General features: G+C 38.2%; 1 protein-coding gene across 9 annotated transcripts in view; it reads left to right on the top strand.

The window, feature by feature from the left end:
* Positions 1–26,583, top strand: part of ZMYM2 (zinc finger MYM-type containing 2) — a 126,693-nt gene that overhangs the window by 58,518 nt on the left and 41,592 nt on the right. For 5 of the 9 annotated variants that reach the window (XM_050766725.1, XM_050766719.1, XM_050766722.1 and 2 more), the window contains 6 exons: positions 1,082–1,165; positions 7,492–7,642; positions 8,078–8,193; positions 12,186–12,302; positions 15,288–15,438; positions 17,761–17,933. In XM_050766725.1, coding sequence (XP_050622682.1) covers positions 1,082–1,165; positions 7,492–7,642; positions 8,078–8,193; positions 12,186–12,302; positions 15,288–15,438; positions 17,761–17,933 — 792 coding nt within the window. The remainder of the gene's footprint in view (positions 1–1,081; positions 1,166–7,491; positions 7,643–8,077; positions 8,194–12,185; positions 12,303–15,287; positions 15,439–17,760; positions 17,934–26,583) is intronic. The other 4 variants (XM_050766723.1, XM_050766726.1, XM_050766727.1 and 1 more) reach the window with 2 other exon arrangements.

The raw sequence follows: 26,583 nt of genomic DNA, 5'->3' as shown, positions 1-26,583 counted from the left end.
GCTGTCATGTGTGCTTTCAAAAGAATTTCTCAAACATGCGGGCTCATGACTGTAATCGCAGCACTTGGGTGGCCGAGGTGGGTGGATCACTTGAGGTCAGGAGTTCGAGACCAGCCTGGCCAACATGATAAAACCCTGTCTCTACTAAAAATACTAGCCAGGTGTGGTGGCAGGCACCTATAATCCCAGCTACTCAGGAGGCTGAGGTGGGAGAATTGCTTGAACCCAGGAGGCGGAAGTTGCAGTGAGCCAAAATCATGCCACTGCACTTCAGCCTGGACGACAGAGCAAAAACTCCATCTCAAAAAAAAATAAAATAAAATAAAAAAGTCTCAGTCCATTTTGCATATGGTAGAAATTGTAGCTGTGTAATCTCCAAATGACTTAATTTAGGAAGCTTTGAGTTTCATTGTAAGTATTAGAGTTTAATAGGTTTTAAAGAGATCTTAGAACACTCCAAATTAGAAGTGATTTTTCTGGCTGGGCGCGGTGGCTCAAGCCTGGAATCCCAGCACTTTGGGAGGCCGAGACGGGCGGGTCATGAGGTCAGGAGATCGAGACCATCCTGGCTAACACGGTGAAACCCCGTCTCTACTAAAAAATACAAAAAACTAGCCGGGCGAGGTGGCGGGCGCCTGTAGTCCCAGCGACTCGGGAGGCTGAGGCAGGAGAATGGCGTGAACCCGGGAGGCGGAGCTTGCAGTGAGCTGAGATCCGGCCACTGCACTCCGGCCTGGGCGACAGAGCGAGACTCCGTCTCAAAAAAAAAAAAAAAAAAAAAGAAAAAAAAAAGTGATTTTTCTCAGAAATTAGAGGTGAGTCAGGTCTATCTTTAATTCCTTAGCTCATTATTACTGTTCTATCATTATACCATTTTTTCTGAGATGTAATTATTTGATAATTCTTTAAGTTGGTCAACAGTAGTGGGGACAGGACAGGCAGACATTTTTAAAAGTTGGAGTGAGTTTGTAAGTCACAAAATACAAGTGAGAAGCAACTTTTACATAATGCTTATTTACCTTTCAATCTAGCAGCTGTTCTTTATGTGTGTTTATAAAGTCTTTTAAAATCTTTTTTTTAGGTAGGTAGCCATCCCAGCTTCCTGAAGGAGGTTCGAGATCACATGCAGGACTCTTTCTTAATGCAGCCTGAGGTGAGCAGGAGTGTAAGTGGAGTTCAAGGCCTTCACATTTTCGAGCACTGCTACTACTGTCATTAATGTGTATCTGAAAAATCTTGTGCAATTTGAAATATATTAAAATTTCCAAACTTAAATTGTATCACATGATGAATGTTTTATCTCCAAGACATAGATAGGTTTCTAATTTCACTACTTTTACGTGTATTTTCTTGTGATATGCTCATTTGTCTTTAGATATTTATGTTCTTAGGAAATTATTTTCAGATATAATTTTTTTAGTGCACAATACCTTGTACACAGTAGGCATTTGATAATGGGATATAAAAATCCTCTCTTTTGTGCCGACCTGAAAAGTTTAAAAAAAAAGAAATAAGCCCTTTCAAAAAAATTTCTAAGCCTGTATTTCTGTTAATCCAGATACATGAATTAGTAATAAGTGTTTAAAATTAGGAAGACTTTTAACTATAGTACAGTTATCAAGATAATGAAATTTACGTCAGTAAACTATTATCAGGTTAGTCAATAGAGCTTATTCAAATTTTGTCCATTAATGTCCCTTACAACAAATGAAAAACAATTATTTCTTGTCTAGAATCCAGTACAGGATCCTAGGCCATTATTTGTTTAAATATATTTTTTAGGCCGTTTCCCAACCCTCTTCTTCTGAGACCCCAATTCCAGATGTATTCCTGCCACTTTCCCAGTCACCGAGGCTTTGTTTTGTATTGTTTTTATATTGTTTTGTATCTGTTTTGCATTGTTGTTTCTATTTGTATTGTTTGTTTTTCCTAGTCTTTTTTTCCCTTCTGTACTCCATTTTGGAAAGTTTCTATTACTGTATCTTTAAGTTTGCTGATCTTTTAAAAAATCATCTGTGAATACCATGCAGCATATTTTTTCAGATGTTATGTTTTTCATCTCTAAAAGTTCCATTTGAGTCTCTTTTGTATCTTCTATTTCCTGCCTAATTGTGTTAATGTTTTCCTCTACTACTATTTTAATATATTAGCATATTTATAATGTTCTTTTAACATCTTTGCCTACTGTGTTTGTATCTGCCATTTCTAGATCTGTTTCTATAGTTTGATTTTTATTTTTTTTCTTCTTCCGGGTAATGAGTCATTTTCCTGCCTTTTTTTTTTTTTTTTTTTTTTTTTTTTTTGACAAAATGCCTGTCATTTTTAAGTTTGATTCAGAATATTGTGAATTTTACATTATTGGTTGCTGGATTTTCTTGTATTATTTTCAACGTTTTGTTGGACTTTGTTCTGGCATGGCGTGCTGTCAAATTAACCGTGAGTTATTTGGATCCTTTTGAGGCTTGCTTTTAAGTTTTTGAAAATTCTTTGGTAGAGCAAACTGTAGTCTGTGGCTCTTCATTCATACTACCGTGATGATACCTGGAGAGATCTGAATCTTCCTGGGTTACAGGGTCATCCCACTCTTGAACAGGTAGCAATACAGAGTATTCCTGGCCATGTGTGTTCTTTGGGAATTGTTAGCCTAATGCTTTCTTGTGATTCTGGGGTTCTTTCTCTGGCCTTAGGTGCTTTCATCTCACAAATACACAGATCAGTTTTCAGCCAAAATACGTCTGTAGACGTATTTTTAAGATCAGAGCTTTTTTGTGTAGCTCCATCGTCGTCAGTACTCTGTTTCCCAAATTCTAGCTGCCTTGAAAGCCTTGTGTTTCCTCAACTCAGTTTGACTAGTAAGTAGGCTCTGTTAACCTCCCCTTCCCCCAGCTATTTCTAGGCCTCAAGCTTTGGTAGCCACAGGACTCACTTGATTTGTTTCCCTTTTCTTAGGTATACAGTTCTGTGCTACCTTGTGTGTAGAGTTTGAAAACCATTGTTTGTGTGTGTGTGTGTGTGTAATTTTCTAGTTGTTAAAGGTGGGTAGGAGGTTTAAATCTAGTTTCTGTTGGTTGGGAGTGGAAGTTACCTCTGCTTTAATCTAAATAGTTCCCTAGTTTTTGTTTGTCTTTTACGACTTGACATTTTGAATACCACTTTGGAGAGCATCCCTCACTTTGTGTTTGTTTAATAGTTCCTCAAGATTAGATTGAGGTAATGCATTTTTGGCGTGAATACCTCCTAAGCGATGGTGTGTCCCTCTTCGTGCACATCAGGAAGCACGTGCTGTCTGTGTTCTGTTATCGTGTGTTAACTTGTTGAAGGGGATGTCTGTCAGGTGTCTCCAGGGTGAAGTTGCTCTTTTTCTCTCTGTATCTGTTTAAGTTAAGCAAACTTTTCACCCACTATTGTTAGCCATCTGTTGTCAATTAGAAAAAAATCCTTAAATTACAAAGTTAGAATATGTCTGTTAAAAGAAAAATTGTAAATTATACAGTAAGAGGGAAAAGTAAAACACAATGGTATATAAATTTTTAAACCCTTTTTTCTCTGCACAAACAAATCTTGCAATATGAAGAGATGATTTCCAGGTTTTATTGAATAAATGAATCGTAATTTTTACTTGAAATTATATATTATAATAAATATTATAATATGTCATTGTTTAAGTTTTATTGCCACTTCTTCTAATCAAGGTTCTTCACTATTTCAGTGCTTTGGACTCCTTTGGTAATAAGGACAGATTCATTCTCAGAATGTTATTAAATGTATAAAATGCCTGTGATTATAGAGACAACCAATTATATCAAAATATAGTTACCAAAATATTTTTAAAATTTTTGAAATGTGCTGCTTTATTTTAATGTGTTTAGGAATAAAATACAGTGGTTAATAACTATAATTTTGAAGTAAAGTTGAATGTAGTTGATATGTTAAGGGATACTAAGAGTGATCTAAAAATTGGGAATTTTTATTTTTGACAGTCATAGGCCCTATTAAACTAATGAAGTAAGTTTGTTGCCTCCAGTCAGAGTGAAAGAGAATGTTAAATTTCAATTAGAGGTTAGTAAATATAAAGGTAATTTTTTTTACTGTGCGGTGTCACGGACTAAAGTTCATATTGTATTTGAATGTGGCTAGGAAAGTAGATAATATGCAGGCTGTATCTCAGGACCCCATATCCTAAATTAGATTTGCAGCAACAGGTACATCAAGCCATTCTTTCTTGATTACCTTCCCATGTGGTCTCCTTGCTTGGTCCAAATGTAACAAATGAAATATATTTCCTATATGTAGAAGGAAAATTTGAGAGTAGTTGTAAAGTCGTGACAGTTTTGATATCCACATGAAATTGGTTAAAATTAAAATATAAGGTACATCTTTTAAATGAGTAGACTGCAAATGAGCCAGTTTGTCATAAACTTACCCATCATATCTACTTTTTACCTTTTCCATATCTCGTTTTACTTCGTTCTATCTCATTCTTTTTCACTGAAGTTACATGTAGGCTTATTTTTCCCCATGTCCAAAAAGGGAATATTTTAATTCTGAATTTATTCCACAAAGCTTTGTTCCTTTACATCACTAAATATGTGTTTATAGGATGCATATAAATTTGTATGAAATTTAAATATGATTATTTTGATTGCTTACATATGAAGCTGAGTAAACATGGCATAAAATTACATTTCCCTTTTGGCTAATGTTCTTTCATTAATTGGTTCTTTGAGGCAGCGGTAGCTGTGAAAGTGGCAGTATTGAAATATTCTCAGTGATTCTGTCATTCTGATAGTACTTTCTCATTTTCTTTTTCTTATTTTTTTTTCTTTGGAGACAGTCTCCCTCTGTTGCCCAGGCTGGAGTTCAGTGGCACGATCTTGGTTCACTGCAGCTTCTGCCTCCTGGGTTCAAGTGATTCTTGTGCCTCAGCCTCTCGGATAGCTGGGACTACAGGCGTGCACCACCACGCCTGGCTAACTTTTGTATTTTTAGTAGAGATAGGGTTTCACCATGTTGGCCAGGCTAGTCTCGAACTCCCAACCTCGTGATCTGCCCGCCTCAGCCTCCCAAAGTGTGGGGATTACAGGTGTGAGCCCCTGCACCCGGCCTTCATTCTCTTTAGATAAAATTATTTGTCTGTATGGAACGGTTGCCTAACTCCATGTTTACTTGATGTCTTAAAACTGGTACTAATTATTTAATCATTCTGCCAATAAAATCAGTGTTGGGATCACAGATCCAACGGATAGACTCAGTCAGTTTGAAGAATGTTTCAAATAGAAATCAAATCCATGATTTGATTAGATGGTGGAACTTAATTTATATCAGTAAAGGAATTCTTTATAGGTACCGATACATGGAGGCCTCTGCAGACATCCAGTGGGAGCTGGCTTTTCTGTCTTGCAAGCTTGCAACATAGTGGCAGTTGTCCCGAATATTTTATAGCATTACTAATTTGTACTATCATTTCAAGTTTTAAACATGTTATATTCTGTTTCATTGATTTGCTTTGTTTTTGTCCCTTTTCCAGTATAGAAATTTAAGTCATCAAATAGACCTCAGGAAGCAAAAACAGAGCATTCTCCTCTATTGTACTTATACATCATGATAAGATATGTTTGCAGTCATTTTTATTTTTTCCTTGTCACTATTCTTTTGCAGTTGACAAATATTTTTGAAGGAGGACCTGTCATTAAAGAATGAGTTGATTTCCACTTTGAAAAGCAAAATTGAGGGCTTTCTTTAGTTGATATTTCAGTAAATGAGGAAGTAGGCAGCATAAGTGTTTTTTTTAATAGGATGATAATGAATGTGCATTCCTGGCACATAAACAGCTGTGGTTTCTTACACTTTTTCTATTCGTTTCAAGCTGAAAGATCTTTTTCTTGATGTTGATTGTATTTTTTTGTTTCTTTTTGCCTTACATTTATTGCCTTCATTTTCTGAAACCCTGTGGTATTTGTGACATTTTTCCATGCAGTGTATTCATTTCAGTTGTTATTTTTGGCCTGATTGTTATGTACAACACCTATTTATGCTGTGTATGGAACAGTTTGAAGCCTTCTTATATTTTCATATTGTATAGATGCTCGTGGGTATGAAGATGGATTTAATTGCAACATCAGATGGAAAATGGATACAATTATTTTGCAACATGATTTGTGATATTTGATTTAACTTGATTATGACAGAATTTTGCAACCACTCAAAAAGAGGATCAAAACAGGTTGCACTTGAAGGCTAGCCTTTCTTTTTTATTTCTACCTTTTTTTTTTCTTTTTGTGGAAGATGGGGGTCTTGCTGTATTGCCCAGGCTGTTATTGAACTCCTGGGCTCAAGCAGTTCTCTACAAAAAAAAAAAATACACCCCCACCAAAAAAAAATAGGTGATTGCTTGAACCCAGGCTGGTCTCAAATTCCTGGGCTCAAGCAATCCACCTCGCTAGGCTTCCCTGTGTGCTGGGATTACAGGTGTGAGTCACATCCTGCCTCTCATATTCTTTATGTCCTTTTTTTTTTTTTTTTTTTTTTTCATTATCTTGTTGGCACATATAGTCAGGCATTGCTTAATGACAAGAATACATTCTGAAAAATGCATCGTTAAGCAAGTTTGTTTTATGAACATCACAGAGTGTACTCAAACAAACCTAAGTGGTATAGCCTGTTGCTGCTAGGCTACAAGCCTGCACAACATGTTACTGTACTGAATACTGCAGGCAGTTGTAACACAATGGTAAGTAGTTGTGTATCTACATATGTCTAACCATAGAAAAGGTACAGTAAAAATACGGCATTACAATCATTGAGTGAAACATCGTTATTTGGCACATTACTGTATTCACTTTTGGCAGGAGGCTTAGCTTTATTATTATCTATTGATGAATTATTTACTTCATTTTATAGCCAGAAGTCATTTTGAATGTGGTTTAAATTTTTTTTTAATTCAAAAAATTTTTTGTGTTTGATTGTGATTGAATGAGATTTCAAATGTAGTAGATAGGTGATAAATCATTTTTAAGAGATGTTCCAGAAGTGCTTGGAACAATAGCAGCTCAGTGGGAAAATGATTTAAAATCTTCAAATTCATTCTTCACCATACTTTTTATTATTAAGGCTTATATTTCATAGTTCCATTTAATTTATTTTGTCAAATGACAAAGAAGTATATCCTCATTGTAAACAAAAAGCACTGTGCCTTTCCTAAATTTTCAGGTTTTACTTACCTTTATGTAGGGATTCTGTTAAACTAAATATAATAGAGAGAAAAACATTCTATTTTTGAAGGCAACTTTGATGATGATCATTGCTTTGTTTGAACCTTAACAGTTGTTGCGTAGTCAATAGTTTGTATGTAGATGAAGACTCGTGACTCTAAACCTGTTCAGAGATTAGGAGGATTGTTTTGCAGAGACAAAAAGTGTAATGAAAAACTGGTAATTATTTTCTAGTTAAGTTGTGGTCTTAAAAATTATCTTTTTATGTTTCAAATTTTAGAAATACGGAAAACTGACAACCTGCACTGGCTGCCGGACACAGTGCAGGTTTTTTGACATGACTCAGTGTATAGGCCCTAATGGGCACATGGAGCCGTACTGTTCAACTGCTTGTATGAACAGCCACAAGACAAAATATGCAAAATCACAGAGTAAGTTTCACATACTTGGATAGTTAAAAAAACTTTACAGAATGATTTTTGCATAAATACTCTTAATGTCTTTATGCTTGTTTTTAAAAGCTTTTTATTTTCTATTAATCTTTTTGAAAACTTCTAATTATTTTGATTATTCTGTACTACTTTTTTAGTTCTCTTCATATCTGTGTTCTTAAATAAAATTGTTACTCCATCTAAAAAATTACCTAAAACTGAGTTTTTTCTCTGTATCTATGTATGTTTTAGTGGCATAATATCAGAGTCCTTTATGACAATATTTTTAAGGTGCAAATAATCTTCATTATTGAAGGTGCAAATAATAATAGTTTATTTTTTAACAGAAACGTCTATAATCTCAGCAGTTAAGATTAAAAAAAAACTTTTTTATTACTTTATAAACAAATCAGATATGTACCTTTTCTTTCCTAGGTTTGGGAATTATTTGCCATTTTTGTAAGCGAAACTCTTTACCTCAATACCAAGCCACAATGCCTGATGGAAAACTGTATAACTTTTGCAATTCCAGTTGTGTGGCTAAATTTCAGGTTTGTTGTTTATTTTGCATAACCCATGCCCCCAATAAAATACACATAGAAAATAACCAGTGTAATATAATATGCTTTATCTTTATTTTATCTTAATTTTTACATAGTTTGTTGAGGGTCAAATTGGAAGGTGGATATCCTAGTCACAGAATATGCAGCTGTACCAGTTTTCCATTTTAGCCTGGATATTCTAATTGAAATTATAATTGCTACTCTGATGTAGATTTTGAAGGAAAAGAAATTTTAATATAGTTTAGTTCAGTGCTGATGTGTAGTTTTTTCTTATTAGATGGTTTGAATAAAATGTGAACCGTAAGGGGAACTCTTACATGACAAATGGATGGAGGACCTAGATGTGTTTAGCCTAGAAGTGATAAGAATACATGCTTTCTTCATATGTTAGAAACAGACCATGTAAAGAGGGAATTAGATTTTTTACACGAGGCCTTAATTTAATACAAGATCAGTTTTGGGGAGACATTTTTCATTTTGGTAAATGTAAACAAAGACTTTCTGACGTAGTTCTTCAAATTTGGAGTATGGATAGTCTCAGAAGATAGATTATTGGAAGCGCTCAAACTTAACCTTGTTGACCACTAGGAAAGAATAGTTTAGAGAGAATTCAGGCATTAGTTAGGTGATACGATTAGGTTTACCTGTTGAGTGTGAAAATTTCAGGGTATTACCCAAAGGTTCAAACCTGTGCATAAAGCCATGCTTCATGAGTTAATTCATCCAACAATTCTGCTTTGTTCCAGGTGCTGTGCTCTATGTTGATTTATTTAAACTGAAAATACAGTTTCTTAAGTATGTTATAATAGTTACTATTATCACTTATTAGTATTTAAATTGAGGTATTTTTGAATTCAAATGAGTGTCAGTTTTTGTTAATAGTAATATTCTTACTGAACTTAGGTGATAAACCACATTTAAGACTTGTTATTTTAGAAGTTGGGATCATGGCCATTGATACATCCTTACAGTGGTAGATACTGCTTTTGCCTTGTTGGCTTTTCTTAAACTAGAAATTAAGGAGTAATTATTAATTACAAGAGAGGCAGACAGTGTCTGTAGTATGCTGCTTGTCGGATCTTGAACTTTGTTTTTTGACGTTGCTGGATAAACTAAACTGATAATTGAAAATGTTGTAACTGCCCTTTTCATTAATGAAACTTGTATCACCCATGATTTGATAAGATCCTCTGTATATGTACATTGTATATTTTAAGATACACAGTTATCCTTCGATATCCATGGGCAAGTGGTACCAGGACCTCCTGCAGATATAAAAATCCAGGGATGCCCAAATCCCTTATATAATATGGCATAGTATTTGCATGTAACCTACAATGCAAGTCTTCCTGTGTACTTTAAATCACCTCTAGATTACACTTAATATCTAATGCTATGTAAATGCTATGTAAAGAGTTGTTACACTGTGGTGTTTGGGGAATAGTGACAAGAAGAAAATGACTGTACGTGTCCATACAGATGCAATCATCTTTTTTTTAAAATTTTTGATCCTCTGTTGGTTGAATCCATGCATATGTAGGACCGACTGTACTTAATTTAGGCTCTTATTTTGAGGAATACATCCAGCTAGACCTACAGGTAGCCTCATCACTCTGCATATAAATACAAAATTGACAGAAAAGCAACGTTTTTCCCTTTATCATAAAGCAAACCATATATTTTGAACTTTATATCTTCATTAGGTGTTTTTCCCTTTAAAAGTAAGGTAATAGGATAGTACTCCCTCTTAGTCCATTCAGGCTGCTATTACAGAATACCTTAGACTGGTAGCTTATAAATAGAAATTTGTTTCTCATAGTCTGTAGGTGAGTAAGTCCAAGATAAGGCGCTGGCAGTTTGTTGTCTGATGAAGGTCTGTTCCTCATGGATGGTACCTTCTTGCTGTGTCTTCACATGGTGAAGGTAGCAAACAAGCTCCCTCAGGCTTCTTTTCTAAGATACTGACTGATTAGATCACGAGGGTGGAGCTCTAATGGTCTGACCACCTTTTCAAAGCCTCTGCCTCTTCTAATACTGTCACCTTGGGGTTTAGGATTTCAATCTTTGAATTTGTGGGGGAACACTAACATTCAGACTGTAGCATATTCCATTTGTTTTGAAAGACTAGTTAACTTTAATGGGGCTCAAATTTTTTGGAAACACTAAGGGTAATATTGGCTTTTATTTTTTAAATTTATTCATCTGATAGTCTTAAATCGGTATATCTTATTTTTCACAAACTTGGTGTTGTACAGTGTATGCAGAAGTTTTAAAAATGGTAGTTTTTTTCTCCTACTGTGCATTGAATAGCTAATTTTTATTAACTATTTCATGCATTAAGATTGTATATAATATATGTGTGATACAGTTAAAAAGAATGGTAATTAAATACCAGTGTCCTCACCATTCAGATTAGGAATTAGAAAAAATCTGTTAATGTCCATGTATACTTATATTGTGTCTTGTTCTGTAAATTTTTTTTTTTTTTGGAGACAGAATCTCACTCTGTTGCCCAGGTTGGAATACAGTGGCGTGATCTTGACTCGCTGCATCCTCTGCCTCCTGGGTTCAAGTGATTCTGCCTCAGCCTCCCGAGTAGCTGGGATTACAGGCACCTGCTACCATGCCCAGCTAATTTTTGTATTTTTAGTAGAGACAGACTTTCGCCACGTTGACCAAGCTGTTCTCGAACTCCTGACTTCCAGCAATCCACCCGCCTCTGCCTCTCAGAGTACTGGGATTACTTACAGGTGTGAGCTACAGTGTCCAGCCTGTAAATTGTTTTAACTTTAAAAAAAGGAATACTAAAATTCCTGGTATGAACACCAGTGTGTAAATCTTTTTTCTCCTAATGATCAATTTTTAAATGTAACATAAGCCGATTTCTTTTCCTTTTTTTTTTTTTTTTTGAGATGGAGTCTCGCTGTCACCCAGGCTGGAATGCAGTGGTGTGATCTCGGATCACCACAATCTCTGCCTCCTGGGTTCAAGCGATTTTCCCTGTCTCAGCCTCCCCCGTAGCTGGGATTACAGGCATGTGCCACCACGCTTAGCTAATTTTATTATTATTGTTTTTTTGAGACGGAGTCTCGCTCTGTCTCCCAGGCTGGAGTGCAGTGGCGTGATCTCGGCTCACTGCAAGCTCCGCTTCCTGGGTTCCCGCCATTCTCCTGGCTCAACCTCCTGAGTAGCTGGGACTACAGGCACCTGCCACCACCCCCAGCTAATTTTTTGTATTTTTAGTAGAAATTGGGTTTTACCATGTTAGTCAGGATGGTCTCGATCTCCTGACCTAGTGATCCACCCGCCTTGGCCTCCCAAAGTACTGGGATTACAGGCATGAGCCACCACGCCTGGCCTAATTTTTGTATTTTTAGTAGAGATGGTGTTTCGCCATGTCGACCAGGCTGGTCTCGAACTCCTGACCTCAGGTGATCTGCCCGCCTTGACCTCCCAAAGTGCTAGAATTACAGATGTGAGCCACTGTGCCTGGCCAACATAGGCCTATTTCACTGGTAGTTTTGGAATGAAAATTGTAGTAATGATGCAGTGGCACAAAACATTAGTAAATTAGATATTTGATGGTTATTGGAGATAGCAATAAGAACTAGGTTTTTGTTTTTTTAAACTTCTGTTCAGAACATGGGCAACTTAACCTCACTATTATTTGCTTACTATTACTTCCTTACATTTTCTTTAAGTAAACAGATCATGATTGAATGTATGATTTTTTCTTTTTTCTTTTATTTTAGGTAAATAATAATTCTGTGGTTAAAAAATAAATTGAATTTAAATTTTATAAAACTAACATTTACTATTATAATTTTTAAGGACAAAATTTGGAAATGAGTTTTATGTGCTGAAAAGATATCTAAGCAAGATACATGTTACTTTCTGGACATCGTGGATATTTGACAGTAATCATAAATAGAAATTCAAAAATACATGTCAGGCTTAGTATCTTTTGTTCTTTGTTTTAGGCTCTAAGTATGCAGTCATCTCCAAATGGCCAGTTTGTAGCGCCAAGTGATATTCAGTTGAAATGCAACTACTGCAAAAATTCCTTTTGTTCAAAACCAGAAATCCTGGAATGGGAGGCAAGTTGTATTTTGCAATGTGTGTTATCTAGTGCTAAAAAGAAAGTCTAGTAAAATATGTGTTGTATTTCCATCTGGAAACCTATTTCTTGGTAGATAAGAATATGCTTTTCAGATTTTTTTTGTGATTGGATTATTTATTCTCATGTGGGAGTGGAAAACCAACAGAGGATCTATTTCTTTTTAGGTCCAAGAAAAATTATTGAAGTCATATTCCTGATACATTATGTTCATAATAGTTTACAGAATGTCACTTTGTTTAGCTACGTACCTAGAGCAATTGTGTTTCCTTTTTTTGTCCCATGTTTCTCCCTGTCCTGTATTATGAGAACTATATTTTCTATCATTTAGCACCTGTACATATTAGAATGTATTAGTCATATACCACATTGTCATTTATAAAGTGATACAATTCTGGGGGGAGGGGGAGGGATAGCATTAGGAGATACACCTAATGTAAATGACAAGTTAATGGGTGCAGCACACTAACATGGCTCATGTATACATATGTAACAAACCTGCACATTGTGCACATGTACCCTAGAACTTAAAGTATAATTAAAAAAAAAAGAAAATGATACAATTCTGTAATTGGTTTTTTTTCTTTCTTTTTTTTTTTTTCTTCCTCAGAGTCTGGCTTTGTTGCCCAGGCTGGAATGCAATGGCATGATCTCGGCTCACTGCAATCTCTGTGTCCTCAGTTGAGGTGATTCTCCTGCCTCAGCCTCCCAAGTAGCTAGGACTACAGGTGGGCACCACCATGCCCAGCTAATTTTTGTATTTTTAGTAGAGATGGGGTTTCAACATGTTGGCCAGGCTGGTCTCGAACTCCTGACCTCAAGTGATCCGCCTGCCTCAGCCTCCCAAAGTGCTGGAATTACAAGCATGAGCCACCACGCCTGGCCATAATTGTGTTTTAATAAACGAATAGTGGCCTGTGAATCCCAATACAAGTTTATTTTCTTTTCCCGTTTTTCACTAGTTTACTAATTTGCTTTGACATGTCTCAATTAGCAACAACTCTGATCATTGACTTTTATTTCATAAGGGGGCAGTAATAGATGGATAGATGGACAAGGCTGCCCAGGCTGCCCATTGCTTTCTTGAGCAATGCTTGCCTTTGGCCATTGTTTCTTTTCACTCCTTTAGGGGTGGGGCTGGGTGGGAGGTAGTGCATGGAGTATATGATAAAATGGTATACAAGATTTAGAAGACGTAGTATTAACACTGTTCTTGAGCCAAAATTTATTAGTAGCTGTTGGTGAGTCATTCAGTATCTAAGTCTTAGGTGAAAGGTGGTACTCAGAACTGGATTACATGATTTCTTTCTTTCTTTTTTTTTTTTTTTTTTTTTTTTGAGATGGAGTCTTGCTCTGTTGCCCAGGCTGGAGTAGCAATGGCGTAATCTTAGCTAACTGCAACCTCCACCTCCCAGGTTCAATCGATTCTCCTGCCTCAGTTTCCCAAGTAGCTGGGATTACAGGCGCCTGCCACCATGCCTGGCTAATTTTTGTATTTTTAGTAGAGATGGGGTTTCACCATGTTGGCCAGGCTGATCTTGAACTCCCAACGTTAGGTGATCCGCCCGCCTTGGCCTCCCAAAGTGCTGAGGTTACTGGCATGAGCCACTGCACCCAACCTGGATTACATGATTTCTAAAATACTTTGGAAACATGAAATTTCATTTTAACCGTTTAGTGACATTTAGTGACATTTTTTAGTTTATTATATTCTTCGGTGCTGTCTCCAGATCATTTAAACCAATCCCTATTTGAGACTGTTGTTGGCGTCCAGTGATGATTCTTAGTGACTGATAACCTTTAAGTAACAGCAGTAAGAATGAAGGCCCAGTAAGAGATAATAAAGGAGTGATGAGGGAATAAAGAAATAAATCCATTAGCAAGCACACAGAATAATAGTGTCATAGAAAATGAAGATCCTGCATACACTGAATTTTGGTACTAGATGAAAATGAGGTCCTTTCCGCTGCATTTATGTCAGTGCTACCCCACTTTTGTAGTTGTTTTGGGGTGTTGCTTTTATTTACATGGAGGTTAAGTGTTAGAAGCAGTTAAGAGACACTGCCACACTGAATGAGAGTTGAGTGTGTCCCCCGGGAGATTGAGAATTCAGTGGTCTCTTGCTCCTCACTCCGTGTGGCTTCTTTGTTACCTTCTTCCTTTTATAAATTACACAGTCATAATGGGGCAACTTTCCACTAATGATTGTCTTACTACTTGAGTTGATTCCCAGACTCCCTCACCTTCCTTATTCCGGTCTTCACATGTCTTTGCTAAGTGTCAAGTAGATGGTTTAGACTTAGTGTAGCCTGCTCAATAGTGAGAGGAAAGCTGCCTCCCTGGAAGCTGTAACTTGTTCATACCTGCTTGGGTGGATGTTTGGAAAGCAGCTCTGGCTATTGTGGGTTTGGGCCTGGGAGACGCTAATCATATTCCATTCAAAGGAAGCAACTCAGTCTCAAGTTCTGCAGCACACTGTGTGATGGCACCAGATTGGATGCTTTACCCATGATGATGTGTTACTGCTAAGGTGTGTGCTGGGGATGTGGTGGAGCCTACTTGTTTATACTCGACAAAGGATTTTTCTTTTTGACTGAAAATATTATTAGTGTCATAATTTTTATCTTTTTTTAGTTTACCTATGCTGTATTTTCCATCATTTTCTTCCCATTTCTCCAATTATGTTAGCAACACCAGTCTATCATCTTATTTAGTGATACTTTTACTTTCATTGACTAATTTTAGGGTAGCTAATGGCATTGAATTTTGTGGAGCTATGTTTAAATTTGGCAGTGAATTGGTTAAACTAGGCATCCATGGCCTGTAGGAAATGTATCCCCAAGGATCTTAACATCAAATAGGTAAATGATTTAACTTTGCTTCTGTGAAAGTGGCATGTTTATTTCTTAAGCTTGTTCTCGAGGTGGTTGTCATATACTTACCAAGGTTCCCATTGTGCATTTAGAACAAAGTGCATCAGTTCTGCAGCAAAACTTGTTCAGATGACTATAAGAAGTTGCATTGCATAGTTACATATTGCGAATACTGTCAAGAGGAGAAGACTCTTCATGAAACAGTAAATTTCTCTGGCGTTAAGAGACCTTTCTGTAGTGAAGGCAAGTGTATATACAGTGTTGTTCATAACGTTTATTGATATTTAATGTTTTTTGCCAAAATACTTTAATATATCCAGAGTGGCTGCACAGTTTTAATGTAGCCAAACAAAAAAATTGAGTTTACGTTTCTGCTGACTTGTTTTGTTATTTTATATGTGTTTGTAGACATGGGCTTCAAGATGGTTTTATCTCTAAAAATTTGATAACCTCTTATTTCATTAAAGTTTTAGAATAAAATAAAAGCATTGTCATTCCATGTTATTTCTAAACCTACACATTGTGGTCTGAAAGTTGGTTTTCCAAGTGGATTAAAATTGTTTTCTGAAAATTAGCTCCATTTTCCCTGCCCAGCTCACTACTTAACCTGCAGAGGTTTTCAATATGTATACCAGAAAGAAAATCACATATGGCAGTACTAAAATGGGAACTTTTAGGTATTCAGTTTGGGGTGCCAGGGAAACACTGGGTTCTGTTTTAGTATGTTCAAGAATTCCCTTTCCTCTTATCTACACTTTGGCTGCTCTGGTGCCAGGCAGCAGATTATACAGGTGAATTCAAATTCTAAAGCTCCTTATCCAGAGATAGGAACGAGGATTGTAGCTATGGATTTTGGGGTTCTTGTTAATTCCTGTTCCCAAAGGTGACATTCTTGCTCTAAGCTGGCTTTCACTTTCTATCTTTGGCCCTTGGCACTGAACTCCCAGCTTTCCTGTCTGCTATCTTTACCTGTAATTTTTTAATGAGGAATAATTTTTTCTGGATCTACTTTTTCTGTGGATTCCTAACTGCTAGTTTGGAGTAAGAGAAAGGTAGGAAAATCCTAAATGTCAGCAGTGGAGAATGACAGCAAAATTAAAAGATTTATCAGTTCATTCAACTAGTGCGTTCATTTACAGTCTTAACATGTAATGTAAAGTCATGTCCGTAAGAGGGTGCTGCTTGCTTATAAAACAAGGCATTCCTATTTAAATTTAATTTTGTACATTTCACCTGAAATGGAAAGTAACTATGTTTCACTGTTAAGATCAAAGCTATAATGAAAAATGGCAAATCTTACAACGTTTCATTGAAAAGATTGATTCTGAATTAGTGTTTTTACATTTGAGTTGTGCAATGACATTCTTACTGATTCATAAATCTGAACATACTGATGTTGGTTGCTCATGTATGTTATTAATTGTCTACCATTTGGATTATATGAACTTTACTAAAATGAATAGACAATTAGCAGCAAATAGGTAATTGACATTCAAGAAGATAATTTTCAGTTGGAGGGATTTATACATCCAGCTGGGTGTAATAGCATTTTAAAAAAGAACGTGTGTTTTTTTCCTGTTAAATGATACGTTTTTTGCTTTCTCTTGCTGCACCTAGTTCTCTGCTAGAACCTGTCAGAAATAACAAAACACATAATACCTAGTATTACCGTCAAACTCTAGTTAGATAAAGCTAAAAAGGTAAATTTTAAAGAATATTTTAAAATATAGTTCAAGGTAACAAGTCATAGGACAGTACATAAATGATTGCTAAATAAATTATGTAGAAAACAATTGCAGTTCATGTTTGCAAATAGGAAATGTCATTTTAAACTAGGTTGACGTTGGCAGCATTTGTGGTAGGGGTATAATTTGAGGTCCTTATGAAAGGATGAATAGGATTTTAGTAGATAACATGTAAGTCATTCTACTTACATAGCACAGTATAAGTATAGAGTATTGATCCTCGTAGAGATGGTATAGGGAATAAATAAGATATGTAAAAGTACTTAATGCGTTTATGTACTAGAAAAAAGAAATACTTCATTAAAGGACTAGATAACAAAAGTGTTTTCTTTGGGCAAGTCAATAAATCTGTTTTATTTCCCTGAAGGTCCATGTAAGACAGGTAAGCTTGAAAAATTAGCTAAAATGCCTGCTTAGGTTGAGCATCTCTATAAGTTTACTCAGAGCCTCTCAGTAGTCTACATTGTTCCTTTTTCTAAAATGCCTGTTTGTATAAGGTATGCTTACTTTGATACTTAAGATTCTATCTATCTATTTCCCCGGCCCAAGCAAGATTCTATTTAAATAGAACAAATAAAATAATTCTGAGACATTACTAGATTTTAATGTCTTGAAACATTATTTTAACCATGTTAGATAATATGTTATCTAATAAAATACCCCATATTCTGTTCTAATTTTTATAGGTTGATATTGACTATAGTAGATTTTGCAGTTTTGATCAGGAGAGGAAAAATCTTGACCAATTAAGATCTGTCTCTGCTCAATAATTAGTTTTTGTGTGTTTTTTGTTTTAATATATAAACCTTATATTTTTCAGGCTGCAAATTATTATACAAACAGGATTTTGCAAGACGTTTAGGATTGAGATGTGTTACTTGCAACTATTGTTCTCAGCTGTGTAAGAAGGGAGCAACTAAAGAACTCGATGGTGTTGTGAGAGATTTCTGCAGTGAAGACTGCTGTAAAAAATTTCAGGATTGGTACTACAAGGCGAGTAACTCCTTTATTATAGCAGCTACTTTAACCAGTCTTAAAAAACGTTGTAGCTGTTACCATTATAAATCTGGCAACTCATTTATTTTAAAAATGTGCACACTTAAGGCCTCACCCTGATAATACTCGTTAAAATTGTCATTTCTGCTTGTTTGAAGTAGCATTTTTATCTCTTTTTTTAATAACTTAAGCATTACCAAAAGATTAGGATATACCTATATTTTCAGCATTGTAGTTTAACAAAATGGATGTTTTTCTAAAATTTGTTGTGTCTTTATTTCACTAAGTAGAATTTTTTTTTTTTTTGAGATGGTACCTCTGTCACCCAGGCTAGAGTGCAGTGGCACCATCTCGGCTCACTGCAACCTCCACCTCCCAGGTTCAGGCAGTTCTTGTACGTCAGCCTCCCAAGTAGCTGGGATTACAGGCGTGTGCCACCACGCCCAGCTAATTTTTATACTTTCAGTAGAGACAGGGTTTCACTGTGTTGGCCAGGTTGGTCTCGAACTCCTGACCTCAGGTGATCTGTCCTGCTCAACCTCCCAAAGTGCTGAGATTACAGGTGTGAGCCACCGTGCACAGCTAAATAGAAATACTTTTGACTATGTTATCAGTGTTGAATGTTAGCAGGTAATTGTTTTGGATACTTGGGATATATTTTAGAAACATCTTGCTCTTTTTTGGCTTTTCGTCTTTTTAATTGTGAGTTTTGGGGGACTTTAAGATTGAAAGGAATGCTAAGTAGAGACCAGAAGCATTTAATTTGAAACTATAAATGTGTGTATGTGTATGTGTCATACTAAATCCACTTTTAAAATTTAACTTTTAAGTTCAGGAGTACATGTTCAGGTTTTTTATATAGGTCAATTTGGGGCATGGTAAATGATGGGTAAATGACCCATCGTTATATAGGTCAGTTTGGGTCATGTTATACTGATTGTTTTATCACCCAGGTATTAAACCTACTACCCATTAGTTATTTTTCCTGTTTCTTTTTTTTTTTTTTTTTTGAGACGGAGTCTGGCTCTGTCGCCCGGGCTGGAGTGCAGTGGCCGGATCTCAGCTCACTGCAAGCTCCGCCCCCCGGGTTTATGCCGTTCTCCTGCCTCAGCCTCCCAAGTAGCTGGGACTACAGGCGCCCGCCGCCTCGCCCGGCTAGTTTTTTGTATTTTTTAGTAGAGACGGGGTTTCACCGTGTTCGCCAGGATGGTCTCTATCTCCTGACCTCGTGATCCGCCCGTCTCGGCCTCCCAAAGTGCTAGGATTACAGGCTTGAGCCACCGCGCCCGGCCAGTTTTTCCTGTTTCTTTCCCTCCTCCTACCCTCCACTCTTTCGTAGGCCCCAGTGTCTGTTGTTCCCCTGTTATGTGTTTGTGTTCTCATCTTTTGCTTTTCTTTTCCTGTGTTGGTTTGCTAAGGATAATGGCCTCCAGTCCCATCCATGTTCCTTCAGAGGATATAATCTCTTTTTTATTGCTGCATAGTATTCCGTGGTATATATGAACCACATTTTCTTTATCCACTCTACTATTGGTAGGCATTTAGGTTGACCCTAAGTGTTTGCTGTTGTGAATAGTGCTACAACAAACATATGTGTGCATGCTTTTTCTGTGCAGAAGCTCTTTAATTAAATCCCATTTGTCAGTTTTTGCTTTTGTTGCAGTTGCTTTTGGCATCTTAATCTTTGTTGGTTCCTATGTCCAGAATGGTATTGCCTAGGTTGGCTTCAGGGGTTTTTAAAGTTTTGGGTTTTACATTTAAGTCTTTAATCCATCTTGAGTTAATTTTTGTGTGTGGTGTAAGGAAGGGATCCAATTTCAGTCTTCTCTATATCATTAGCCAGTTATCCCAGCAGCATTTATTGAATAGGGAATCTTTTTCTCATTGCTTGTTTTTGTCAGGTTTGTTGAAGATCAGATAGTTGTAGGTGTGTGACCTCATTTCTGGGCTCTTTATTCTGTTCCATTGGTCTATGTGTCTGCTTTTGTACCAGTACCATGCTGTTTTGGTTACTGTATCCCTATAGCATAGTTTGAAGTCAGGTAGCATGATTCCTCCAGCTTTGTTCTTTTTGCGTTTTTTGCTTAGGATGGCCTTGGCTACTTGGGCTCTTTTTTGGTTCCATAGAATTAAAGACATGTTTTTGTTGTTGTTGTTCTGCGAAGAGTGTCATTGGTAGTTTAATGGGAATAGCATTGAATCTGTAAATGGCTTTGGCAGTATGGCTATGTTAATGATATTGACTCTTTTTATCCATGAGCATGGAATATTTTTCCATTTGTGTCATCTCTGATTTCTTTGAGCAGTATTTTGTAGTTCTCCTTGTAGAGATTTTTCACCTCCCTGATAGGCTGTATTCCTAGGTATTTTATTCTTTTTGTGGCAATTTTCAAAGAGATTGTGTTTCTAGTTTAGCTCTCAGCTTGATTGTTGTTGGCATATAGAAAAGCTGGTGATTTTTGTACATTGATTTTGTATCCTTTGCTGAAGTTGTTTATTAGCTGAAGGAACTTTTGGGCTGAGTGTGTTGAGTTTTCTAGATATAGGATCATGTCATTTGTGAACAGGGGAAGTTTGACATCCTTTCTTCCTATTTGGACGCCCTTTATTTCTTTCTCTCTCCTGATTGCTCTGGCCAGGACTTCCAATACTGTGTTGAACAGGAGTGGTGAGAGAGGGCATCCTTGTCTTATGCCAGTTTTCAAGGGGAGTGCATGCTTCCAGCCTTTGCCCATGCAGTATGATGTTCGCTGTGGATTTGTCATAGTTGACTCTTATTTTGAGGTATATTTCTTTAATATCTAGTTTATTGAGAGTTTTTTTTTTTTTTTTTTTTTTTTTTGAGACGGCATCTCGCTCTGTCACCCAGGCTGGAGTGCAGTGGCACCATCTCGGCTCACTGCAGGCTCCACCTCCTGGGTTCACGTCATTCTCCTGCCTCAGCTTCCTGAGTAGCTGGGACTGCAGGCACCCGCCACCATGCCCGGATAATTTTTTTGTGTGTGTTTTTAGTAGAGACGGGGTTTCACCGTGTTAGTCAGGATGGTCTCTATCTCCTGACCTTGTGATCCGCCCGTCTCAGCCTCCCAAAGTGCTGGGATTACAGGCATGAGCCACCGTGCCTGGCCTATTGAGAGTTTTTAACATGAAGGGATGCTGAATGTTATTGAAAGCCTTTTCTGCATCTATTGAGATAATCATGTGGTTTTTGTCTTTAGTTCTGTTTATGTAATGAATCACATTTATTGATTTGCGTATGTTGAACTTAACTTGCATCCCAGTGATAGAGCCTACTTGATCATGGTGCATAAGCCTCTTCAATGTGCTGCTGGATTTGGTTTGGCAGTATTTTGTTGAGGATTTTGGCATTGATGTTCATCAAGGATATTGGCTTGAAATTTTCTTTTCTTGTTGTGTCTTTGCCAGTTTTTGGTATCATTATGATGCTGGCCTCATAGAATGAGTTAGGGAGAAGTCCCCCCTCCTCAATTTTTTGGAATAATTTCAGTAGGAGCGATACCAGCTCTTCTTGGTGCATCTGGTAGAATTGTGTTGTGAATCCATCTGGTCCTGGACTTTTTTTGGTTGGTAGGATATTTATTACTGATTCTATTTTGGAGCTCATTATTGGTTTGGTCAGGGATTCAATTTTTTCCTGGCTCAGTCTTGGGAGGGTATATATGTGTCTAGGAATTTGTCCATTTCTTCTAGATTTTCTAGTTTATGTGCACAGAGGTGTTCATTGTAATCTCTGGTGGTTATTCGTATTTCTGTGGGGTAGTGGTAATAATATCCCCTTTATTGTTTCTAATTGTGTTTATTTGGGTCTTCTCTCTTTTCTTTATTAGTCTAGCTCGCAGTCTATTAATCCCCTCCCCCAAAAAAACCACTCCTGGATTTATTGATCTTTTGAATGGTTTTTCATGTCTCAATCTTCTTCAGTTCAGCTCTGATTTTGGTTATTTCTTGTCTTCTGCTAGGTTTGGGGTTGGTTTTCTCTTGGTTCTCTAGTTCTTTTAGTTGTGATGTTAGGTTGTTAAATTGAGATCTTTCTAACTTTTTGATGTGGACATTTAGTGCTATAAATTTCCCTCTCAACACTGCCTTAGCTGTGTACCAGAAATTCTGGTACGTTGTATCTTTGTTCTTATTGGTTTCAAATAATTAACTGGTTTCTGCCTTAATATCATTATGTACCCAAAAGTTGTTCAGGAACAGGTTATTCCGTTTCCATGTTTGTATGGTTTTGAATGAATTTCTTAGTCTTGATTTCTAATTTGATTGTACTGTGATCCAAGAAACTTTTGGTTATGATTTCAGTCCTTTTGCATTTACTGAGAAATGTTTTATATGTGATTATGTGATCAGTTTTAAGAGTATGTGCCATGTGACAGTGAGAAGAATGTATATTTTGTTGTTTTGGGGTGTCCATTTGATTCTGTGCTGAGTTCAGGTCTTGAATATCTTCATTAATTTTCTGCCTCGATGATCTGTCTGATACTGTCATTGGAGCATTGTCTGGGGGTCTGAGTCTCTTTGTACGTCTCTAAGAACTTCCTGTATGAACCTGGGTGCTCCTGTGTTGGGTGCATTTATGTTCAGGATAATTAGGTCTGATGGTTGAATTGAACCCTTTACCATTATGTAATGACCTTCTTTGTCTCTTTTGATCTTTGTTGGTTCAAAGTCTGTTTTGTCTGAGGCAACCCCTGCTTTTCTCTGTTTTCCATTTGCATGGTAGATTTTTCTCCATCCCTTTATTTTGAGCCTATGTGTGTCAGTGCATGTGAGATGAGTCTCTTGAAAATAGCGTACCAGTGGGTCTTGTTTCCGTATCCAAGCCACTGTGTACCTTTTAATTGGGGCATTTAGCCTGTTTACATTTAAGGTTAGTATTGATATGTGTGGGTTTGATCCTGTCATCATCATGTTAGCTCGTTATTTTTCTGTCTTGTTTATGTGGTTGCTTTATAGTGTCACTGGTCTGTACTTAAGTGTGTTTTTGTAGTGGCTGTTAATGGTCTTTCCTTTCCATATTTAGTGCTTCCTTCAAGAGCTCTTGTAAGGCAGGTCTGGTAGTGACAAATACCTTCAGATTTTGCTTGTCTGAAAAGGATCTTATTTCTCCTTTACTTATGAAGCTTAGTTTGGTGGGATATGAAATTCTGGTTGGCAAGTGGCACTGATGTTAAATTAAAAAAAATGTTGACTATTGGCCCCCAATCTCTTCTGGCTTGTAGGGTTTCTCCTGAGAAGTCTGCTATTAGTCCGATGAGTTTCCATTTGTAGGTGACCTGACCTTTCTCTCTAGCTGCCTTTTAACATTTTTTTCTTTCATTTTAATCTTGTATCTGATGTTTATGTGCCTTGAGAATGATCTTTTTATGAAGTATCATACTGGGGTTCTCTACCTTTCCTGAATTTGAATGTTGGCCTCTCTAGCTAGGTTGGGAAGTTCTCATGGATGATATCCAGAAATAGGTTTTCCAAGTTGCTTATACTCTCCCCATTTCTTCCAGGGACACCAATTGAGTTGTAGATTTGGTCTCTTTACGTAATCCCATATTTCCTGGAGGTTTTGCTCAATCCTTTTTATTCTTTTGGTCTGTATTCTTGTCTGTCTTATTTCACAAGGCCAGTCTGCAAGCTCTGAGAGTCTTTCTTCCGCTTGGTCTATTTTGCTGTTAATACTTGTGATTGCCTTATGAAATTCTTGTAGTGTGTTTTTCAGCTCTATCAGATCAGTTACATTCTTTTCTATATGGGGTATTTTGTCTGTAAGCTCCTGCATTGTTCCTTGGATTGGGTTTCAGTGTGCTCTTGCTTCTCAGTGATCTTCGTTCCTGTCCATATTCTGAATTCTGTTTCTGTTATTTCAGCCATCTCTGCCTGATTTAGAACCCTTACTGGAGAGGTAGTACAGCCATTTGGAGGAAAGAAGGTACTCTGGCTTTTTGAGTTGTCAGGGTTCTTGTGCTGGTTCTTTTTTATCTTTGTGGGCTTATACTCCTTCAACCTTTGAGGTTGCTGTTTTTTTGTTTGTTTGTTTGTTTGTTGTTTTTTTGAGACAGGGTCTTGCTATGTGGCCTGGGCTGGAGTATCATGGCACGATCTTGGCTTACTGCAACTTCCGCCTCCCGGGTTCAAGTGATTGTCAGCTTCCCGAGTAGTTGGGATTACAGGCATACGCCACAACACCCAGCTCATTTTTGTATTTTTAGTAGAGACGGCGTTTCACCATGTTAGCCAAGCTGGTCTCGAACTCCTGACCTCAAGTGATCCACCTGCCTCTGCCTCCCAAAGTGCTGGAATTAGAGACGTGAGCCACTGTGCCCGGCCAATTTTTTTTTCCTTTATCCTATATTTGATGGCCTTGAGGGTTTAATTGTGGAATAAGGTGGATACAGCCAAGTGACTGTGTTTCTGGAAGATTTTAAGGGACCAGTGCTGAGTTCCCAACTCCTGGACTGTGTGCTTTAACTCTGGGGTACTTGTATCAGTGTCTACTTTATTCTGTCTCCTGGAGCTTAGGTATCCACTGCGCTGGGGAGACTGACATGTTTGGGGCCACTGATCACTACACTCGATGGATGGTGTCAAAGCATTTGGTAGTGAGGTGACAGCAGGATCCATCCTCATTGGCATGTGCCAGCAGCAGTGCAGTGTGGTGGAGTACACACTAGTTGGCTGTGGCAGGATGCTAGTTGGTGCTGGGGTGCCTGCCTCCCAGCCTACACTTGCCACAGTGGTGGATGCAATGTGGCTGGGGGGTGGAGTGGGGAGCCCCTGTCAGCTGCTGTGCCTGTGGTTGTGCTGATGGTGGTGGTGGCAGGGCGCTGGCAGGTGCAGGTCTTTGTGCATTCTCAGAGGGCTCTTGGTCGCTCAGGGAGGTGGAGTGTCCACTGTTTGTGTGCTCTTGGCAGTGTTGGTGAAAGGGCCAGATTGTGGTAGGGGCGGGACTGACTGCTAAGGCTCTAACTGAAGTGTTATTGGTGGGGCAAGGTGGGGGCGAAGTGCACTCCCACTGCATGAGTGGCAGGGCAGGGTGCACACGCACACGTGGGTGCTGGCTGGGTGAGGCAAGCAAAACCTGCCTGCACATGGCAAAGGGATGTGGGAAGTATCCGTGGGCCCCAGGGGAAGCTGCAGTGTGGGGAGGGAATGGATGGCGCTGCTGCATGTCTGTGGGGGCCACCCCACTGGGGCTCTCCAGTGGTCAGGTTCAGTCTGCCAGGGTAGAAGCTATGATGAGGGCTCCTAGGACACTCGAGGCTGACCTTAAAGCAGGTACTGTCAGACTAGGAGCCTGCAACAGGCCGACAGACCAAGGGCTGCTCCGGTCAGACTGGCCCCTTCTTATGGGCAAGGCTTCCCTGCAGAGTTCAGATCTGACAGTTGCCCTAGGGTTAAAGTCTCCTATGGGAGCAAGTTGATTCTAGGTGGATGGTCATCCTTGGCTGTGCTTCACTACAGAGGCCCCAGCACCAAACCCTCTGGGCTCCACATCAGCTGGCTTGCTGCCCCTACAACTTCTTTAAGCAGCTCTCCCTGCCAACTCAATTGTCCCTGCTGGTTGAAGGGTTTCCTCCTCCTGAGATTCCAGAGGCCTTGGCCAGAGCAGGTTGCTTTCTGCCAGTTCATCTAACTTGTGCCCTCAGCATATTGGGGGCCAAGAACAAGTCCTAGTGTGTGATAGCCCCATGCAGGTTCCTAGATTCCTTCCCCTTCAGACAGGCTTCTCTCTGTCTTCCCTCCTCTACTCCTGGTGCTTTCCCTCTGAAGATCTGTCAGGAGTGCGCCAGCATTCTCAGTCCCTCTGAAGATCTGTCAGGAGTGCGCCAGCATTCTCAGTCCCTCTGAAGATCTGTTAGGAGTGCGCCAGCATTCTCAGTCCCTCCGGGCAACTCTTCTAGCTGGCCGCGGCTAGTCAGCCATCTTGCCCCAGCATCTACTTTTATAAAGTCAGTCTCTTTTCACACATTGCATTAATTTCTTCCTAGATAAGAAAATGAGTAAGTTTGGAGTGTGTGTAGTCAGAAAGATTACAAGGAAAGAGCATTAATTCCTATGTTGATAACATGGAAAACCATCTCAATGCCGAAACTTCATTGTGGGTACAGTTGTAAAGCATGTGAAGGCAGGCTGAGCACGGTGGCTCACTCCTGTAATCCCAGCACTTTGGGAGGCCAAGGCAGGCAGATCACTTGAGGTCGGGAGTTCAAGACCAGCCTGGCCAACATGGTAAAACCCCGTCTCTACCAAAAATATAAAAATTAACCATGCATAGTGGTGCATGCCTGTAATCTCAGCTACTCGGGAGGCTGAGGCAGAAAAATCACTTGAACCTGGGAGGTGGAGGTTGCAATGAGGTGAGATGGTGCCTCTGCACTCCAGCCCGGGCAACAGAGTGAGACTCTGTGTCAAAAAAAAAAAAAAAAAAAAAAAGCATGTGAAGACAGACATCATCGTGACTTCAAAATTGTTAAGCCCTCTAAAGAAACAAATGAAATAGCTGAATATGAAGAACAGTATTTAGTTTACTTTATCAAGGTATTGGTATTAAAATGATACTACTAGGAGAATTGCAGGAGTTCTGGTGCAGTTCTTTAATATCTGCAGTTCACCATGTTAACTGGCATTGTAAATA

This window comes from Macaca thibetana, chromosome 17 (genome assembly GCF_024542745.1).
Source record: "Macaca thibetana thibetana isolate TM-01 chromosome 17, ASM2454274v1, whole genome shotgun sequence".
NCBI lineage: Eukaryota > Metazoa > Chordata > Mammalia > Primates > Cercopithecidae > Macaca > Macaca thibetana.
The sequence above is the reverse complement of the archived record's forward strand: the minus strand, read 5'-3'. Positions and strand labels throughout refer to the sequence as shown.